General features: G+C 49.9%; 1 protein-coding gene across 1 annotated transcript in view; it reads right to left on the bottom strand.

The window, feature by feature from the left end:
• ADCY1 (adenylate cyclase 1) overlaps positions 1–15,081 on the bottom strand; it is a 533,674-nt gene that overhangs the window by 90,519 nt on the left and 428,074 nt on the right. The window contains exon 11 of the mRNA XM_030206815.1: positions 8,228–8,312. Coding sequence (XP_030062675.1) covers positions 8,228–8,312 — 85 coding nt within the window. The remainder of the gene's footprint in view (positions 1–8,227; positions 8,313–15,081) is intronic.

Raw genomic sequence — 15,081 nt, 5'->3', positions numbered from 1 at the left:
ACATCTGCTTTGTAAATAAATCTCATACGAGTGGATCATGAGTTTGATATTTTCTTGATGGACAACTACTATAAGATTGGCATATGATATGAAATACAGCTTAGTTGATTGAAAACTCTTACTATTTGATTCATTTATTTTGATCATTTGTACCCTGCCTTTTGCCGCAGTTTTGCAGCCTCAAAGCGGCTTACAATGAACCATTAAAATAAATGCAATGAGAACTGAAAGGGTAGAAGGAACAGAGAGATAAAGGAAGGGAATATAAATAGAATCTTAAACCAAATAAATAGGTAGGCAGGGCGATAGAGGGCAAGCTGTTAGGGAAGGGAATATGTCCAAATGTCTTCAGTTTGTTTGGCTTCCTGCAGTGGAGTCACTGAGAAAGCCAGCAGGGTAGGCTTTTCGGAATAACATGGTCTTCAGTGATTTCTGGAATGTCGGATGTGTCTCGTCTAGGTAGTGGTGAGCCCTTAGGTTCTCTGAGGCCCGTAGGACCTCAGAGGACTGCCGCGCACCCCGGATCTTCACCCGCGGCGACCGCCGTTCACCGGAGGTTGAGCCCCCAGCTGCAGGCGGCCAGCGGGACTGCTGGAACCGCGGGGTGACGGCCGGCCTGGCGGAACACCAGCAACACAGTCCCGACTGAGTGGCTAGCAGGGACGGCTAGCGCTGCAAAAGCACAGTCTCTGAGGGTGGCTAGCAAGGACGGCTAGCGAAAGGAACACAGTCTCTGAAGGTAGCTAGCAAGGACGGCTAGCAGGACGAAGAACACAGTCTCTGAGGGTGGCTAGCAAGGACGGCTAGCGGAAGGAACACAGTCTCTGAAGGTGGCTAGCAAGGACGGCTAGCAGGACGAAGAACACAGTCTCTGAGGGTGGCTAGCAAGGATGGCTAGCGAAAGGAACACAGTCTCTGAAGTGGCTAGCAAGGACGGCTAGCAGGACGAAGAACACAGTCTCTGAAGTGGCTAGCAAGGACGGCTAGCAGGACGAAGAACACAATCCCTGAAGTGGCTAGCAAGGACGGCTAGCAGGACGAAGAACACAGTCTCTGAAGTGGCTAGCAAGGACGGCTAGCAGGACGAAGAACACAGTCTCTGAGGGTGGCTAGCAAGGACGGCTAGCGAAAGGAACACAGTCTCTGAAGTGGCTAGCAAGGACGGCTAGCAGGACGAAGAACACAATCCCTGAAGTGGCTAGCAAGGACGGCTAGCAGGACGAAGAACACAGTCTCTGAGGGTGGCTAGCAAGGACGGCTAGCGAAAGGAACACAGTCTCTGAAGTGGCTAGCAAGGACGGCTAGCAGGACGAAGAACACAATCCCTGAAGTGGCTTCTGACATTTGAAACGGAAGCCCCGAGCCCTCCTTGTTCCGGGGTTTAAATCCCCCGCCCGTCCATCCTCTCCCTGGAGAAGAGCCAATCCCTGTAGCCCTGACAGGCAAGGATGGCCGGGATTGGAGGACCCGCCTCGCAGGCGGAGTTCCTCCTGCCATGCACCAATCCGGCGCAAGGGGGCGGGACTTGCAATCCTCTCAGCTCCGGTCGGGGAGACAACGACGCCGCCGCCATCTTGGCCGGCGTCCTCCCTTCCCTGGGGTCGGCGTTTGTTCCCGCGGGTCGCCAGCCTTGGGCCGCCCCGCGGAAGTGCCGGCCCCGTCGGCGACCTGTCTCTGCCGCACCGGGGCCCGCGGCCCCCGCCAACCATCGCTCCCCGCCGCGGGAGCACTGGTAAGGTCCCGAAACGGGACAGTATCCTTCCCGGATGCCTCCTTTCCCCCGGACCCGGGTTTGGAAGGATACCGGGCGTGGAAGGCTTTGACCAAGTCCGGAGCATGTACATTTGCCGCGGGCTCCCAGGAGTTGTCTTCGGGGCCAAAGTTCTTCCATGACAATAGGTAATATAACTTCTCCCGCCGCTTCTTTGAATCCAGAACATCCTCCACCTCATACTCTGGATCGGGATCTGCTTCAAGATCTTCGGTCTCCTGCCATTGGGGGTGCCATCGAGATCCTTGAAAGCTTTTCAATAGGGAAATATGGAAGGCGTTATGCACCCGCAGGGTCCTAGGCAATCGCAACCGATAAGTCACAGCTCCAATTCGAGATTGGATTGCAAACGGTCCAATATACCGAGGTCCTAATCTCCGCGAGGGTACCCGAAGTCGGAGATATTTGGTGCTTAACCAGACCTTCTGCCCTGGTTGCAAGTCGGGAGCGGGTCTCCGATGCCGATCTGCGAAGACCTTGTACTTGGTGGCTGCCTTCTGTAGTTGTTCTCGGGCCATTTCCCAAACTCTTTGCAGATCTGCCAGAGTCACATTAACCATGGGGGTCGGAGATCCAGATGGGAAAGGTGCTGGCAGTCGAGGATGTCGTCCATACACCAAGAAGAATGGAGAGTCTCCCGAGGCCGAGTGGACACTGTGGTTATATGCAAACTCGGCCCAGGGAAGTAGGGAGACCCAGTTATCTTGGCGTTTGTTGACAAACGCTCGTAGGAACCCTTTTAACGTTTGGTTCGCCCTCTCGACCATGCCATTGGTTTGGGGATGGTATGCTGATGAGAAATGGGTCTTCACCCCCAATGCTGTACACAAGGCCCTCCAGAAGCGCGAGGTGAATTGGGGGCCCCGGTCACTAATAATCCGAAGAGGCAGCCCGTGGAGTCGAAAAATATGTTGAATGAAGAGTTGAGCCAATGCGATCGCCGAAGGAAGTCCTGGCAAGGGCACGAAATGGGCCATTCGGGAAAAACGGTCAATTACCACCCAAATCACCGTATGTCCCCGGGAACCGGGAAGGTCGGTGATAAAATCCATGGAAAGTTCCGTCCAGGGCCCTGTCGGTACGGACAGTGGTTGTAGCTTCCCTATGGGGGTCCCGATCACCGGTTTGATCCGGGCGCACACAGGACAGGTGGTGACAAATTGAAGAATGTCCCGTCTCATCTGAGGCCATTGATACTGTCTTGCAATGAGCCGCAAAGTCTTTTGATAGCCGAAATGTCCCCCCCATCGGGACGAATGCCCCCATTGCATTACCTTCGCTCGTTCAGCGGCCGGCACTAGTTCCTTAGTAGGAGCCACCTCCCCCACGGCCGCGCTGAGGCAGGCCGGATCCAACATGGAATGGGTTTCCTTAGTCTCCTCAGGAACCTCAAACGCTCTGGAGAGGGAATCCGCAGGGGTATTCTGAGCAGCCGCCCGAAAAACTAATTGAAAATGAAATCTGGCGAAAAACAATGACCACCGGGCTTGTCGGGGATTGAGCCGTTGAGCCTCTTGTAGATACAGTAAATTTTTGTGGTCAGTGATCACTGTGAATCGATGTTCCGCCCCCTCCAGCAGATGTCTCCATTCCTGTAGGGCTAATTTCAATGCTAAGAGCTCTCTGTCCCCTACTGTATAATTGCATTCCGCCGGGGAGAATCTACGAGAGAAGAAAGAGCAAGGCTGACACCGGCCCTTGGAATTCACTTGCGAGAGGACCGCCCCGGCTCCCAACGCAGACGCGTCCACCTCCACAATAAAGGGTTTCTCCGGATCCGGGGCTAGCAAAATGGATGCTGATTTAAAGGCCTCTTTCACCTGGCGAAAGGCCACTTGCGCCTCGGGCGGCCAGTCCCGGACGTTGGCGTCTTTTCTAGTAAGGGCCGTCAGCGGTGCAGTCAGTTGAGAATACTGAGGAATAAACTGGCGATAGTAGTTCGCGAATCCCAAAAAACGTTGTAGGGCCTTCAATCCCAGCGGCTGGGGCCACTCTTGAATTGCCCGGAGTTTGTCCGGCTCCATCTGTAGGCCCCCGGGTAACAGAATGTGTCCAAAGAAAGGTAGCGACCTCTGATGAAAAGCGCACTTACTGAGCTTAGCGAACAGGCGGTATTGCCGTAACCGTTGCAGCACGGCGTGAACATGGCTCACATGGTCGGCGGGGTCTTGGGAAAACACCAAGATATCGTCCAGGTACACAATCACGGTGGAGTTCAAAAAATCCTCAAGCACAAAATTGATAAGTCTCTGGAACACCGCAGGGGCATTACACAGGCCAAAGGGCATCACCCGATACTCGAAATGTCCCTCGTGGGTGTTAAAAGCCGTCTTCCACTCGTCCCCTCGCCGAATTCGAACCAAGTTGTAGGCCCCCCGCAAGTCCAACTTGGTAAACATCTGGGCCCCTTGCAACCTGCTGAAGAGTTCGGGGATGAGCGGTAGAGGAAAACGATCCTTTACCGTGATGGCATTCAATCCCCGATAGTCAATACAGGGCCTTAAGGAGCCGTCCTTCTTAGTAACAAAAAAGAATCCGGCCCCGGCCGGGGACGTAGAGGGCCGGATAAAACCTTTCCGCAGATTCTCCCGGATGTATTCCTGCATCGCCTTGGACTCTCCTCGGGACAGGGTATATAGGCGACCCCGGGGCGGCACGGTGTCTGCTCTCAAGTTAATGGCACAGTCAAACGACCGATGAGGCGGTAGAACCTCCGCCTCCCTGGGATTAAACACATCTGCAAAGTCTCTATAGTCCATAGGCAGTGAGCCCAGCTCTACCTGTGCCCCTCCGGGTACCACCGCCAGGGCAGAGCAGCTGCCGGTCCGGCCCTTACAACCGTTCTTCCGACAGGCACTACCCCAAGCTTGGATGCTTCCACTGGTCCAGTCAATAACCGGGCAATGTTTCCGTAACCAGGGCAGTCCCAGGACCACTGGATGAATGGTCCGGGATAGAATCAGAAATCGGGCCTCCTCCTGGTGATCCTCCCCCACCTGGAGCTGCAAATAGGGGGTGATCTCAGTGACTGGCTGCGGTAATGTCGTCCCCTGGATGGAGGTTATTTGCAGTGCCGGCCGCCGCGGGAGCGTGGGCCAGCCCATCTGTTGCAGCAGCTCGTGCCCGATGAAGTTGCCCCCCGACCCCGAGTCCACCAGGGCCCGGGTCTGAATCATGGTCTCATGCCATCGGAGGGTTACTGGTAGCGTGATCAAGGCCTCCGGCAGGGGAGCGGAATGCCCCAAGACCCCTCCCCTCAAGGTGCCTTGGGGGAGACGTTTCCCGCCCGGGAGGGACAGGCTCGAATAAAATGTCCAGCCTCACCACAATAGAAGCACAGTCCGTCCCACAGGCGTTTCTTCCTAGTGGAGGAAGCCAGCCGTTGCCGGCCCATCACCATCGGCTCCTCCCCACTCTCCTTGCCATCCCGGTTCCCACGGCGAGGAGATAGCCCCTTGGCAGTCCGGGGCGTTCCCCGCGTCCACTTCTGCCGTTCTGCCCGGGCTCTGGCTCGTTCCTGGAACCGGGTATCTACCCGGATACAAAGCGAAATCAGGGCATCCAACTGGCCTGGGACCTCTCGTCCTGCCAATTCGTCCTTGATTCGTTCTTGTAACCCTTCCATAAAAATTGCAATCAAGGACTCAGGGTTCCAACGGAGCTCCGTGGCTAAAGTCTGGAAACGGATGGCATAATCGGCCACCGTCCCCTCCCCCTGATGAATTCGCAGCAGTTCCGAGGCCACAGACGATGGTCTTCCCGGAAGGTCAAACACCATACGGAAACGGCGCTGAAATTCACTATAGTCATCCAGGATGGGGTCCTGTTGTTCATTCAATGGGGCCACCCAGGCCAGGGCCTTCCCTTCACATAGGCCCATGATATATCCCACTTTACTTTGGTCTGAAGCAAATGTCTCCGGTTGCATCCGGAAGGCCAAGTTGCACTGATTGAGGAATCCCCGGCAACCTCCGGGGGCCCCATCATATCGTGTCGGCTCAGGGAACCGAGGTCCCGTGCGGAACCCTCCCGAACGGGGAGCCGCTGCGGCCCCCTGGACCGCAGCGGCCTGGTTCTGTACCTGAAGCGTTGACAGTTGCGAGCATACATTCTGAAGCGCCCTGATAGGGCGTTCAACTGCTCCTGCTGCTGCTGAAGTACCTTGGCCAGGTCCCGTAGATCAGGCTGCGTCGGCGAGCTCATGGCTTCCGTTTCCTGTCTCGTCTAGGTAGTGGTGAGCCCTTAGGTTCTCTGAGGCCCGTAGGACCTCAGAGGACTGCCGCGCACCCCGGATCTTCACCCGCGGCGACCGCCGTTCACCGGAGGTTGAGCCCCCAGCTGCAGGCGGCCAGCGGGACTGCTGGAACCGCGGGGTGACGGCCGGCCTGGCGGAACACCAGCAACACAGTCCCGACTGAGTGGCTAGCAGGGACGGCTAGCGCTGCAAAAGCACAGTCTCTGAGGGTGGCTAGCAAGGACGGCTAGCGAAAGGAACACAGTCTCTGAAGGTAGCTAGCAAGGACGGCTAGCAGGACGAAGAACACAGTCTCTGAGGGTGGCTAGCAAGGACGGCTAGCGGAAGGAACACAGTCTCTGAAGGTGGCTAGCAAGGACGGCTAGCAGGACGAAGAACACAGTCTCTGAGGGTGGCTAGCAAGGACGGCTAGCGAAAGGAACACAGTCTCTGAAGTGGCTAGCAAGGACGGCTAGCAGGACGAAGAACACAGTCTCTGAAGTGGCTAGCAAGGACGGCTAGCAGGACGAAGAACACAATCCCTGAAGTGGCTAGCAAGGACGGCTAGCAGGACGAAGAACACAGTTTCTGAAGTGGCTAGCAAGGACGGCTAGCAGGACGAAGAACACAGTCTCTGAGGGTGGCTAGCAAGGACGGCTAGCGAAAGGAACACAGTCTCTGAAGTGGCTAGCAAGGATGGCTAGCAGGACGAAGAACACAATCCCTGAAGTGGCTAGCAAGGACGGCTAGCAGGACGAAGAACACAGTCTCTGAGGGTGGCTAGCAAGGACGGCTAATGAAAGGAACACAGTCTCTGAAGTGGCTAGCAAGGACGGCTAGCAGGACGAAGAACACAATCCCTGAAGTGGCTTCTGACATTTGAAACGGAAGCCCCGAGCCCTCCTTGTTCCGGGGTTTAAATCCCCCGCCCGTCCATCCTCTCCCTGGAGAAGAGCCAATCCCTGTAGCCCTGAAAGGCAAGGATGGCCGGGATTGGAGGACCCGCCTCGCAGGCGGAGTTCCTCCTGCCATGCACCAATCCGGCGCAAGGGGGCGGGACTTGCAATCCTCTCAGCTCCGGTCGGGGAGACAACGACGCCGCCGCCATCTTGGCCGGCGTCCTCCCTTCCCTGGGGCCGGCGTTCGTTCCCGCGGGTCGCCAGCCTTGGGCCGCCCCGCGGAAGTGCCGGCCCCGTCGGCGGCCTGTCTCTGCCGCACCGGGGCCCGCGGCCCCCGCCGACCATCGCTCCCCGCCGCGGGAGCACTGGTAAGGTCCCGAAACGGGACAGGATGATCTGCAGTGGTTTTGATGGACCTTGGTAAAGAGTTCTAAAACTGAGTCCCAAGGAAAGAGAAGGAGGTGGCGAATGCAGTTTTGTACTTGACTCCAGTGCAGTTTGGATAGTGGAGGGTAAGATACAAGCTGGCTAGATGGGACGCATTCTGGAGCGGTAGGGAGATGAGAACCATCACATAGCCAGGTACTTCGCCGTAAAGGATTTGGTGTACTAGAGAGCAAAGTTTGAAGGTCATATGTTCTTTGACAGGGAGCCAATGTAACTTTTGTCGAAGGGGCGTGGCAGGCTCGAACTTGGAAGTACCACAAACCAATCTTGCCATTCATGCTTCCCAAGTAATCTCTAAAACTGAGCAAATATCTAAGCCAGGCCATTAATCTGAGCTGGTTTCCGAGCTGGGTCACTATCAATTTGTTGAACCTACAGAGAACATTGGGTACTCTTAAATCCCTAGCCTATACAGAATACTGAAAAATCTATAACATGGATTCACTGAAGGTTGTGACATCAGTAAAGGCCAGTACAAACATTTGGGGGAGGGGGATATAGGGGAATTATCAACGTTAGCAATGGTTACAAGTTGTGCTTGGAATTAGAAAAGGTACAGAGAAGGGCGAAGAAAATAGTAAAGGGGATAGGACAACTTCCCTATGAGGAAAGGCTAAAGTGGCTAGGGCTCTTCAGCTTGGAGAAAAGATGTCTGAGGGGAGATATGATAGAGGTCTATAAAATAATGAGTGGAGTGAAACGTGTAGATGTGAATTGTTGTTTACTCTTTCCAAAAATACTATGACTAAGGGGCATGCAATGAAGCTATAAAGTAGTATGTTTAAAACAAATCGAAGAAAATATTTCTTCACTCAATGTACTGCAATTATAAATAATTCTGCTATGAATCAAAGAGTGAAATTACTGAATATTTACCTGCACTCGTGCAATATGTAGATACATAATACAAGCCACCAGGAAGCATGTGCAGAACACCAAGAGAATTAAGACTATGGTACTCCTAGAAGACAAAATATAGAAAAATAGCATTTTACTGCAGAGTACTACAGCTAGGACAGTCAAATTGACTGCGGAGTCTTGTAAAGGAAACAATGTTGGTATTGAAACTCAAACACAAACGAGGAAACCACTTTAGTGTCTTTACTGTAATTGTAGTTTATGTAATTGTATAACACTTGAAAAAAATATAAATATATTTAACTTTATATTGTTATTAATTTGCAACAAATTTATATAACAACAAATAATGATAAATGTCATACTTCAAACAGTAAGCAGTAAGCTGTTCCCAGGAGTAGGCTACTGCAGTGTCCCTCCCAAAACTGGATCTGTGCCCCTGGTTTGGCTGGCTGGGATCCACAACCCCTGCCAGCTGAAGCGCTTTTTCTAGCGCTTGTCTCCGGTGCTGCAGCATTTCCTGCCCTGCTTTCTCTTCCCCTCACATCTGGCATTCACATTTTAGTGAAACTGAGCATGCACATATGCCCAATTTCTTTAAAATGAGCATACCGGATGGACGTAAGGAGAAGGGAGAGCAGGGCAGGAAATGCAGTGGCGCCGGAGACCAGCGCTGGAAAATGTGCTTCAGCTGGTGGGGGTTGGGACCCCCACCAGGCAAGGCATGTGCGGCGGCGGCGGTAGCGGTGCTTCAGTTGGCGGGGGTTGGGGATCCCCTCCAGCCAAAGTACATGCAGTAGCAGCAGCAACAGTAGTGGCAGCGGTGGTGGGTGGGTGGGGACTGGTGGGGAGGGTGACCAAAATGTGCCCCCTCACTTTGGGCTCTAGCCCCCTCCTACGTCGAGGTCTGGATACGCCCCTGGGCTACTGGTTAGTGCAGTGGACTGTAGAGAAAAAGACTCAGGTCCATATCCCACTCTAACTAGTACACTTATTTGTGGTGGAAATTATGAACCTTCCAAAGCCCAGAAAATGCCAACTGTACCTATAGATAGGAGACACCTGTAGATTTGAGGGCTTTTGTAGTGATGTAGAATTATGTACAATAAGTTTCTAGGTGTGAGGGCTCACAATACAAAATAAGGGTGGTATGGTGGTATTTGTACCTCTGCTCTGCTGGAATGTCTGTGCGGCCAGTTCTTTAGGAATGATGCCACACAGCAATTCCTATGGCTTGTTTTCTGTGATTTTCTCTAGGATGTTTTTTTTCTAATGGCACCTAAAGAAATACGTACCGAGCACAAACATGTCTAGAAAATAGCGATTTTCGAAACATAACAGTAGACGTTATTTTGGTCTGAAAATTGCTATGTTCAGGATGAGAATTTTAGACATTTTTGGCAAAATGTCTACAATTGGACTTATATATATCAAAAATGCCCCTCCATGTGACCCCTTGTTCATCAGGATCTTCATATTGAGTTTATACAAATTCCTGTGTGTACCCCTGGAGGTGATTGCTCAAAACACCCACTCCTTATTGGACCTGGGTTACAAGTGTATGTATGCTAAAGTATTTAACACATGCTAGAAGAAACTGAGAAAATACAGTCTAAAAATGCATGCCTGAAATGTCTGGAGGAAAAAGAAGGACTAAGATCATAAGATGTCTTGACTAGTCCTGCCTGATCCATCCCATTGATACCAAGAAAGGAAATCTGTCATTCTTGAGTCAGTGGGACACTTACATGTGACTATCCTCTCTATGTCTACCCCTTTGATTCTAAGCTCCAGTGTGATACACAACAGAAATGAAAAATAATTATCCTATAGAAAATCCATAATTTTCTGTCATTTTAAACTACTGCTTTGTTAACTGGATGGTGGGGCGAATGTGGGCAATCACATATACACCCACCCAAATGGAGGAGCAGCCCAGTGGTTAGTGCAGTGGACTTTGATCCTGGGGAACTGGGTTCAATTCCCACTACAGCTCCTTGAGACTCAGGGCAAGTCACTTAACCCTCCATTGCCCCAGGTACAAATAAGTACATATATATACTATCTAGCTTATTTTCGAAAGGGAAGGATGCCCATCTTCCGACACAAATCTGGAGATAGGTGTCCTTCTCCCAAGGTCACCCCAACTGGCATAATCAAAAGCCAATTTTTTTTGCATCCTCAACTACTTTCCATCGTGGGGATGACCAAAGTTCACGGGGGCGTGTCGGCAGTGTACTGAAGGCGGGACAGGGGTGTGGTTAAGAGATGGGCATCCTTGGCCAATAATGGAAAAAAGAAGGGCGTCCCTTACAAGCATTTGGTTGACTTTACTTCGTCCCTTTTTTTTCACGACCAAGCCTTGAAAAGTTGCCCAAACAGACCAGATGACCACTGGAGGGAATCGAGGATGACCTCCCCTTACTCCCCCAGTGGTCACCAACCCCCTCCCAACCTAAAAAAATTAAAAAACATTTTTCCAGCCCCTATGCCAGCCTCAAATGTCATGCCCAGCTCCATCACAGCAGTATGCAGGTCCCTGGAACAGTTTTTAGTGGGTGCAGTACACTTCAGGCAGGCGGACCCAGGCCCATCCCCCCACCTGTTACACTTGTGGTGGTAAATGTGAGCCCTCCAAAGCCCACCCAAAACCCACTGTACCCACATGTAGGTGCCCCCCCTTCATCCCTAAGGGCTATGGTAGTGGTGTACAGTTGTGGTTAGTGGGTTTTAGGGGGGAGGGTTGGGGGGCTCAGCACCCAAGGTAAGGGAGCTATTACCTGGCAGCAATTTGTGAAGTCCACTGCAGTGCCTTCTAGGGTGCCCGGTTGGTGTCCTGGCATGTGAGGGGGATCAGTGCACTACGACTGCTGGCTCCTCCCACGACCAAAGGGCTTGGATTTGGGTTTTTTTGAGATGGGCGTCCTCGGTTTCCATTATGGCCGAAAACCGGGGACGACCATATCTAAGGTCGACCATCTCAACATTTAGGTTGACCATCTCTAAGGTCGACCTAAATGTTGAGATTTAGGTATCCCCGACCGTATTATCAAAATGAAAGATGGACGTCCATCTTGTTTCGATAATACGTGTTTCCCCGTCCCTTCGCTGGAACGTCCGTAGAGATGGACGCCCTTAGAGATGGTCGTCCCTGTTCGATTATGCCCCTCCACATAAACTACTTTAAATGTAGTTGTAAAAAACACAGAAAAGTGATATATCAAGTCCAATTTCTCTTTCCCTTTCCCACACCACTATGGATCCTTCCTTTTGTTTATTTGAAACAAGGTGGAACTGTGGAGATTCTGGTGATGTTACTGGAATAGAATGCAATTGTATTTTTTTTCTCTTGGAAAGAGTTCACCTAAAGACAAACTATCTCCCTTTCGACTGCTAATCTTCTTCTGTCTGGTGTTATACAATGATCACTGCCTGGGATATATAATATAAGATTTTTTTAACGCGCTGTGATTGGCTGAGAGAGACCTGAAGGGGTATAATCAAAAGGGAGGGACAGCCAAGTACGTGGAGCTGTGGCCAAGTGGTTACATCAGGGCTCTTGTAATGCAGAGGTGGCTGGTTCAAATCCCACTGTTACTACTAAAAAAAAACCTGTGAGTAAGAACTGTTTTGATTTCCCTGTTTGGGGAGAAAGCCGGCCATTAAGAGAAGTGCACTTTCAGAGAGAAAGACGGCTATTAAGGGAAGTGCACGTCAGGGACGGCCATCAAGGGAAAATGAACGGCAGGGACTTTTTTCATTTGTATGAAGTCTTTCTTGAGCATTTCTCAAAACAGTATCACAAAATACAGCACTCCAGAACAAGTAAGTCATAACATAACTGATCAGCAAGATCCTTTTTTTTTTTTTACGAGCTGGCCGACTGGCTTCCCCTCCTAGGAAGGAAATGTTTTAAAGTTTTTTTTTGGGTGGGAGGGGGTTGGTGACCACTGGAGGAGTATGGGGAGGTCATCCCCGATTCCTTCCAGTGGTCATCTGGTCAGTTTGGGCATCTTTTTGAGACTTGGTCGTGAAAATAAATAGACCAAGTAAAACCGGCCAAATGCTTGTCATCGCCGGTTTTCTTTTTTCCATTATCAGCTGAAGCCGGCCATCTTGTAAGCACGCCCACATCCCGCCTTCACTACCCTGCCGACATGCCCCCTTGAAGTTTAGCTGCCTCCGCGACGGAATGCCGGCGAGTGTGTCCAAAAATCGGCTTTCGATTATACCGATTTGGCCGGTTTTAGGAGATGGCCAGCCATCTCCTGATTTGTGTCGGAAGATGGCCGGCTTTCACTTTCGAAAATAAGCTGGATAGTGTGTGTGAGAGACAGTGTGTGAGAGTGAGAGAGAGAAAGAAAGAAAGAAAGACATTGACTGTGAGAGAGAGAGAGAGTGAGTATGTGAGAGAGAGAGTGTGTGTGTGACAGAGATACCTCCCCCCCTCTCTGGTGTCAGGCCCCCCCTCCCTCCCTCCCTCCCTCTCTCTCTGTCTCTCTCTGGTGTCAGGCCCCCCTCCCTCCCTCCCTTTCTCTGGTGTCTGAGCGTTACTGTGCAGGACGCTGAGCTCTGGCTGTGCTTCAAGGAACTGACCAATCCTATTAAACAGAATGCACCTCCAACCTCGTGTGATTGGTCACTTCTGCTTGTGACGAACCCGGAAGTACGTGATGTCAATTCAGGAGATGGATACAGAGAGCAGGAATGCTTCAGCCATGCAGTCAGCTTCAGAATGTTGGAGGTGCGTTTTATTATATAGGATTTGGGTCTCTCTGTCTCCTTCCTTCAATGGTTACAAACATTACAGAAGCCTACTATTAGAATTCTCTCCTGGGATAACCGTCATGATCATGTCACCCCTCTACTAGCCCCCATCACTGGCTTCCTCTTGTTTTTCGCATCCAACATGAGATGTTTGCCCTGACACATAGGATACTTCACATTGCAACACCTTCTTACCTCTCCTCTCTCGTCACCTCCTACATAACCTCTCTTTATCTCTGCTAACTGTCTTAGGTGCCCTTTTACTAAGCCGCATAAGGCTCTATGCACGCCCAATGTGCGCCAAAATGGAGTTACCACCTGGCTACTGCGTGGCTCTTGTGGTAATTTCATTTTTGGCTTGTGTCCGATACGCACCAGCTGAAAAATGATGTTTATTTTCAGATGCACGTATCGGACATGTGCCAAGTGGCATTTGGTGCTCGTAGGTCATTATTGCCCAGTTACCGCGTGATACTATACCACTGGGTCAATGGCTGGCGGTATGGTCGCAGACCCAAAATGGACACACAGCAATTTTGATTTTGCCGCACGCCTATTTTCGTAAAAAATATAAAAAAGTGCTTTTTTACAGGCGCACCGAAAAATGGATCGGCGCACACTCAAAACCCACATCTACACTACTGCAAGCCTTTTTTCTGTGCACCTTACTTTTTGTTATGATTGTAAGTATGTATTGCTTTATATAGTCTTGTAAGTGCACATATATTTACCTGGACCCATTCCATTTTAAATGTTTTTATATATCACAATTATATTTATATTCCACAATTACCTCCTGGTTCAATGTGGGTTACAATAAAAACAACCAGTCGATTTAGACTGGAAAGTTACAAAATTAAAACAACTTTGGAAAATTACAGACTACAATAAACTCAAAATGTAATTTCCTAAGTAAAGAGTAAATAGGTAAACTTAATTTCTTCCTAGTTCATTTCTAATCTGACCTCATTTGGTAAAGAATTCCAAATTCTAGCTGCCTGATAAGAGATTAACAAAGCATGTACCCATTTACATTTCACCTGAGACACTGAAGGAAAATGAAGTCTTAACTGACTTTCAGCACAAAGACATTTCCTTAAAGAAGAGAATATTACAGACATTAGTAGTATAGGAGCTAATCTTTTCTGATTTGCTAGATTGCAAAACACTGACTGTTGACTGAAAGACAGTATATAAAATGCAAATAAATGATAATTTTCCCTGGAATTGGCAATTTTATTTTATTTTGCTTTTACAAACCCTGATTTAGCTTTACAAATATACAGACACCCAGTCATAATAGCAAGGACAAAAAAGCCCTGACAAAACAGCCTCGTAACAATATAACCCTTGACATTTCACACCCTTACAAAATAGCCCTTGAGAAAATGGCCCCTCCCACAAAGCAACCCTTGACAAAATAGCTCCTACACAAAACAGCCCCCTTAACAAAACATCCCCCTAAGAAAAAATAACACCACAAAAAATATAATAAACTACAACTGAAATCTTCACTAATGAAGACTCCTACTAGCATTCAATTGCATAAGGCATATATAAATAAACAAAATTCTATAGCTACAAACTGGTATTCACGATCTGTTCTGCTATTTAAAGAAACTATTCTTCCATCAACATGCTAATTAAAAAACAACAACAATATTTTCATAGTCTTACCAACCTTATCCTGTTTGGCAAGGTAAGATTATTAGGAAAAAAAAATACAGTCCCATATTCTAGGCAGCCTGGTCGGGCTCTTTAGTCGGGGGGGGGGGGGGGGGGGCTAACTTGTCAAGGGTTATATTGTGGGCAGGCCGCTTTGACAGTGGCGGGAGCTTTTTTTGTTTGTAGCTTTTTTGTTGGGGCCATTTTGACCAGGTACCATATAGGGATACAGTATATATCTATATATTTTATACAGACCTGCTGTCCTGCAATGGCAAAAAGAAGCAAATGCCTATCTTTACTGAAGCATTTGCTTCTTTTCGCTATTGCAGGGCAGCCTGGATTAGAGCATGCACTCCCCATGCAGTGTAGACCTTTTCACAAAGTAACTTTTCTGTGAGCTAAAAAGTATGTCTTCCTATTTCTTATCAAGAAGCTCT

The sequence above is a fragment of the Microcaecilia unicolor genome, chromosome 1 (genome assembly GCF_901765095.1).
Source record: "Microcaecilia unicolor chromosome 1, aMicUni1.1, whole genome shotgun sequence".
NCBI classification, from domain to species: Eukaryota; Metazoa; Chordata; class Amphibia; order Gymnophiona; family Siphonopidae; genus Microcaecilia; species Microcaecilia unicolor.
Note: the sequence above shows the minus strand (reverse complement) of the source record. Positions and strands in the feature narration are given on the sequence as shown.